This window comes from Glycine soja, chromosome 6, assembly GCF_004193775.1.
Source record: "Glycine soja cultivar W05 chromosome 6, ASM419377v2, whole genome shotgun sequence".
Lineage (NCBI taxonomy): Eukaryota > Viridiplantae > Streptophyta > Magnoliopsida > Fabales > Fabaceae > Glycine > Glycine soja.
In genome coordinates this window covers 8,273,083-8,279,406 of record NC_041007.1, presented here as the reverse complement: position 1 = coordinate 8,279,406, position 6,324 = coordinate 8,273,083, and the positions used below count along the sequence as shown (strand labels likewise).

The 6,324-nt window shown below is 33.6% G+C and overlaps 1 protein-coding gene across 1 annotated transcript; it reads right to left on the bottom strand.

Annotated features, from left to right (window-relative positions):
- Positions 1-1,253: 1,253 nt before the first annotated feature.
- LOC114414006 (protein DETOXIFICATION 12-like) lies at positions 1,254-4,961 on the bottom strand. The gene is made up of 7 exons (XM_028378385.1): positions 4,667-4,961; positions 2,773-3,317; positions 2,569-2,655; positions 2,373-2,429; positions 2,014-2,252; positions 1,728-1,933; positions 1,254-1,586 (listed from the first exon to the last, which is right to left on the bottom strand). Exons 1-7 carry the CDS (start codon positions 4,910-4,912, stop codon positions 1,524-1,526), a joined length of 1,443 nt encoding a protein of 480 aa, XP_028234186.1. The 5' UTR covers positions 4,913-4,961; the 3' UTR covers positions 1,254-1,523.
- Positions 4,962-6,324: the final 1,363 nt, after the last annotated feature.

The following is a 6,324-nucleotide window of genomic DNA, read 5'->3' as shown; positions in this document are numbered from 1 at the left end:
TTTTTATAATATCGATGATATGAACAATAAAAATTAAAAATAAGTTTATACTAACAAAATTAATTTTATAAAATTAATTTTTTAATTATTTATTAATTTTATTTTGTATGTGTAAACTCAGGACAATAATTATAATGAGACCAGTGAGTAATAAACACACTAACATTGAGAATGCAAATATAGAACAACACATCTTTTTGGTGTTGAAGAACTAATATGATCTTGATATTTATGGTCGTTACTTGTAAGATATCGTGATAAGATTCTTGCATTTTTTTATTGTGGAGTCTGAAGTTTGCATTTTTTTTTTTAGGTTTGCTTTTTTAATTAGTATAAATAAGTAGTAGTAAAATAGTTAAGTATGAATGCACTTATTTTGTGGTGGGCTTGTTGTGACATGTATGTTTTCATATATGCTGACTTGTCCACTTGGTTTTATCAGGTAAAAAAACGCTTCAAGTTGACGACTCGTCGTTTACTCGATGAAATAATCTTCTATTTGCATTGTATATTTTGTTTACAAGATTATAAAATCAATCTTTAATATGTAGTTCTGGCGATTTGGCTTAAGAGTTTGTTTTCAAATGCAAAAAAGTAGGAGGGAGATGAATTGTCATTTGGTTGGATGGAAAGGCCATCTAATTACACACAACATTTTTGTTGACGAGAAAACAAATTTGTTTTCTAAACGTCCACACTTTCCTATATGCAGAAAATGAAAAAAGTAAGACTATCCTTTGGTTGGGTCGTTAGATAAACGTTCCTTTGGGTTGAGTTCAACTTTTATGCAAACATATTCTAACATGTTTGATTTACAGTTGTAAAATTACTTTTAAGATAAAAGTAATTTTATCAACAAATTAGGACCCTTACTTTTAAATTTGTTTTGCTTATATTTGTTAGATTTGTATGAGAACACATTTCATACTATTTTTAACTATAAACTAAATATGTATTAAGTCTTTTTTGTTTATGTACAATTACAATATTTTTAGACTCTTTTACATTGAAGCACTCGAGTCCCAATACAATATTGGCCTTGCCACTTTGAATCATTTGGATCAGAATTTTTTATGACAACAAATGAATACTTCTTTATAAAATTTTGAGACTTGATTTTCTTTTACTATTTTACAAACAAATGAATACTCATTCCAGAAAATAAAACATTAAAAAGAAATGACGATTTTGCGTATCATTCATAATATTAGAGTATCGAATTCAATAGTTCTTATATAAAAAAAATTATTGAATGGAGCTAAAATGACTTTCAAAATTGCATTTTAGTTTTACACTTCAAGATTCTTTTTGGTCTCTGAAAAATTATGCATTTATTTCAGAGGCTTTCCATATATTCATTTTTATTTTATTTTAACGAGAAACAACAACAATAAGATAAAGAAAAAAGTCAAAATATCATCAAGCATTACTTTCAAACTGCCAATGAAGATTGAGTTCCCACTTGACTCACTCATGGAAAGCTGTCACCATCATTAGAGAATGGGCCTTTGATCATGGGCTTCTCATATCAGTCTATCGTCTGCTGAAAATTCACTACCAAATAATCTCTTTCTTGCCTTGATTGTCTGCATTAGCAAGACCACGCAATCGAAATAAAATGCCTAGAGCGGTACCCCCAGTAAGGTATTCAACTTTATCAAGCAAAATAAAAAATTGTAGCCAGACAAAGTATTCAATATTTTATTGTCCTTTTAAATGATAAATACCTGTTGTTCCCAATTTATGCAACTTGTTATGGTAGAAAGTAGAACACATTGAGCAAAAGAACCAACTTGTACACCAATCCAAAGTCCTTTTCCTCTCATTTTTGCAAAAAATGATAATAAGATAGCCATTGGAATCCCGCATAGGTAAAATGCTCCTATATTGACATAAACCCCTATATGTTGCCATCCACAACCTCTAGCAACCCCTAAGCCAAAGAATTGTAAATCAAATTGAGAGAATAATTCTCTTCAATATAAAATGTAAATAGACAAGAAGAAAGTTTACCTGCGAGAACACCTTGTATGTTGTCAAGTATAACCGATATGCAAACCAAAGGAGCCATGACAGTGACATAATCTACAACTTCCTTCTCATTGCTAAAAACATAACCAAAAACATGGCGACAAGCAAAGAGGGTTCCGCTAACTACAGTTGTCTCAATGATTGCAAAAGATATTGCAGCCAACACAGAAACACAGGCACCATGTGGATTCCCCGCTCCTAATTCATTTGAAATCCTTGTGCTACAATCATAGAGGAAAATGGATGATTAAATTAGTTTAGGTATATGTGCAAATTAAGGTAGATAGACACATAGCTTACGACATGTAAAATATTTAGAAATAACATGTTTATGATGTCACCTTGCTGCAGCACCAATTCCAAAAGGTATTGCATAGAGAATTGAAGTGGTGTTAAGACTGTAGAAAAATGATGAAGAATTAGCTTGACCACATTAATTTACAAAATCTCATAAAATTGTTAGGTCGTGAGTTGCAGTGCAAGGAGGGCCAGAAAAGTCTTACATGTTGAAAAGAAAAAAAAATGAAGCAAACATACCAAATGGATAAAACAGAAGTTTCAAGTTGTGGATTTAGTAACAGCCCAGACAACAAGATAATCAACTCAAATGACCACCATTCAAGGCTGCAATCAACATGAAAAAAAAAAATACATTATACCATTGTTTTTTGGAAAAGGAAGAAATTTATAATTTCATAAAATGAATATATACAACTTCAAGTGGACAGAAGGATAAATCACCAAATCATCACTGCAGAAGGTATAGCAAAGCGAAAGAACTCCCGAAGTCCTTGGAACAATTCCATAGAAATGGGTGCACGAGTTTTTGCACATCTAGGAGAGTATCTCATGTATAATCCAAGAAAAATCACATTTGACCATGTTGAAATACTCATTGCTAATGCTCCACCAACATTATTCAGTCTAGTCTTGAACACCAAAACCCAACAAAGGGGTATGTGGACACATAGAGTGACACAAGATGTCATAAGCATGGGAAGAAGCAAACTTTGCATTTGAAAATATCTAACTAATGGTTGTAGAATTGCATATGCAAAAAGTGCTGGAATAAGCCAAATTATGAATTTTCCTGCTTCTTTTGCAATTAGAGGGTCCTGACCTATGAAAACTAGTATCTTTTCCATGTTGATCCAAAGAAAAGTGAAGGGAAGACAAACGAATGTGAGAGCGAATATAGCAGTGTATGTTTGCACTCCAATTTTTTTATGTTGTTGAGCTCCATAAGCTTGTCCACAAATAGTTTCCAGTCCACTAGCCATTCCCATCTATTAACATGTGCAAATTAAGAATGCACTAAGTTTTCGGAGAATAAAATAATGATGATTTTGAACAAGCTAACATGTGAAAAATAGTTGATAAAGATAAACTTAATCAACACTCTAGATTGATGTTAAGTAATGAGAAATGCAACCAAAACATAATATATAAATGTTAAAATATATTTTCTGTCTAGATAAAATTATCAAAATATGAATTTTATTCCAGTAAAAATTTTCATATGCTTTTATCCTTCTAAAATTAAAATATTATTTTTTCCGGAATTAGACTTGATTGACTTTCATGCCTATGTTTAATTCCTACAATGATCCAATTATCGGCTACTATCCTTAAGTTTTTTTTTTTTAAAAAAAAAAGGTCACAATTCCCGCTTTGAAACCCCCACCCCTCTCCGAAATTGTCAAAAATTTTAAATCCCTTTTCCCTAACCTTCCTCATCTTCTTCAAACTTCAACCACCATAGCTGGAACAAAATGGAGTAACCTTCGATCCCACCCCAGAATTCACCCCACTCTCATTTCCCACACACGTTCGGTCCCAATTGTCAATTCGACACAATATTCCTTTGCCACCACTCCTTTCCCATAAATACCACATAACCTTCCTTCTCCAAAAATGCCTCCTCCTCCTCCTCCTCCTCTCTCTCTCTCTTTCTCTCTCTTACTTCAACCTTTATAATTTCTATGAGCCGTGGTGCGGTTCCAGGAGGCTAATGGAGAGAGTTGGTGGACGCGATTCTAGGATGAAATCAGAGACTATGAATTCCTCCACTCAACGGACATCAATGAGCAACGAAATTGCTTGCAACACCAACTTTAGTTGTCTCTCCCTCCTCCTCTTCCCCGGAGAGCCTCTTCGTGAAGCCGCATCGCTCCTCCGACTTCGCCTACTCTGCCATCCTCCGCCGCATCGGCACCGTCTACCTCTGTTGCCTCTGCCACGACGGTGACAACGACACCTAATTCTACGCCATGAAGGTGGTGGACAAGGAGGTGGTGGTACTGAAGAAGAAGGCGCAGAGAGCAGAGATGGTGGACCACCCGTTTCTCTTCACTTTTTATTATTTTTAAAATTACAGCGTTTTCTTTTGCAATTTGTCCATAAATCACAAGGAGAGTAACAAATGCATGCACCAATGAGAGACTGATAGCATATGAATGAGAGTGTCATGTAGGTATGAAAGTCAATCAAATCTAACTTGATATATTTTAATTTTGTGAGAAGCGAAATCAAATGAAAATTTTTACAGCAACGAAATCTATACCTTATTAATTTTACAGGAAAAAACAAATTTAGCATTGGAGTAAAACAACATAAGATTGAGTATATAGCTTACAAGAAAACTGAAACCCGTGACAGCAGTAAGAGAGATGGCTAAGGCGGCGCTGGAGAGAAAGAGGTCATCGTTGAGGTGACCAACCATCATGACGGACACAACCTGCAACAAACGCTGGGAAGCGGTCACAACCACCATAGGCCCTGCTATGTCAATCATCCTCTTCATTTCCTCACCCAAACCTTCCCATGCAACTTTCTGCTCCTCCCCACTTCCTTTTGCTAATACTAATAGATTCTCTTCCATACTTTTCTTTCTTATTACTACTAACAACCCAATCGAGACAAAGAGTGTAATGTAAAAAATATCTGAGTCTGTATGAAAGAACTTCTGCGCTGCCTCTCCATTATATATATAGCAGGGACAAAATGGAATTGTGTCCATCGATGCCTCGATCTAGAGCCGTTCATATATAATTTTAATTAAATACTCAACGCTTGATAACAAGCACTAGCAAGTTGTAGTTGTTGGTTATTTTAACTCAATTATTCAATAGATAACAAGTCAACGCAGAGGATACATTCGTCCTAGTTATAAACAACTTATAACTCCATACCGCGCAATTTAGTTATCTCCATCCACGAGGAAACTTAACACGTATCCATGCTAAGACTCACCGAAGAATCATACGCTATGTCATTTATACTCATTTTTTCTTCCAATGGTTGGTTCGAGTAGCGGTGCTGTTTGCAGTGATATAATTTTAGTTTAAAATTAATTTGAATCAAATAAGAAAATTAAGTGCGATCCATGTGATTTTATTCGATTTAGATTAATTTTGAAATCTCATCCAAACCAAATCAATCTTTGATAGTTTGGTTCAGTTTGATTTTTGCAGTTTGAAAATTTTGCTAGTGAGTATTAAAAAATTGCTTAAAAATTTATTATAATTAAACAAAAACTGAATAATAACTATCTCCAACAACAAAATACTAGATGGCCAAAAGCAATATTGTGGTTCCACGAGAAAGGGAAGAGTGAGAGACTAAATATTAAGTATTTTAGTATTAAATTTAAATTGAGTGTAAGTATTGTGATTTTACGTAAGCTTAAAGCTATATTGTTGTAGATGTATATGATTAATATGAGTCATATATCAAACTAATGAGAGTGGTTCAGTTTAATTTAATTTTCGTGTGTCAAATTGAAACCGAATTGAATTGCGTAGTTTCAGAAAAACAAAAAAACCAAATCAAACCTATGTTCTTCAGTTTTTCCAGGGTTTGCAGTTTTTTGGATTGATATGCAGTTTTAGTCTCAATTTGGTTCGATTCTGAACATTTCTGGATCCGAATGACATCGAACTCAATTCTTTAAGTAAATTCTTAAATTTAAATCTTGCTGATAACAAAAATAAATAATGAGCAATGAGTAGGTAAATGCTTATTTGATAATAAAATATAATTTTAACTTTTATAAATATGATTTTTATGTCTTTAAAATTTTTATTTTATTTTTACTTTTTGATTGTTTTTCTTTCTAAAATGAATCTTGTGAGTATTCGGTGACTAGGGTCCTGAAGGGGGGAGGCTCTTGTTGCAGTCCTCGAATGTTGGGAGATTTGTATAGTCTTTGTGTTTCGTAGTCGGAGGAGGATTTGTGTGTACCTACGAAATCTCAAACATTCTAATTAGAATGTTTGAGATTTGCGTAGCTGG

What these genes read in the sequence shown, in the direction of transcription:
- LOC114414006 (XM_028378385.1), bottom strand. Translation starts at nt 4,912, where the DNA reads ATGGAAGAGAATCTATTAGTATTAGCAAAAGGAAGTGGGGAGGAGCAG. An exon ending in TCACGGGTTTCAGTTTTCTT is followed by an intron (nt 3,318 to 4,666) that starts GTAAGCTATATA and finishes ACATGTTAATAG; the next exon opens with ATGGGAATGGCTAGTGGACT. An exon ending in CATACAAGGTGTTCTCGCAG is followed by an intron (nt 1,934 to 2,013) that starts GTAAACTTTCTT and finishes TCTTTGGCTTAG; the next exon opens with GGGTTGCTAGAGGTTGTGGA.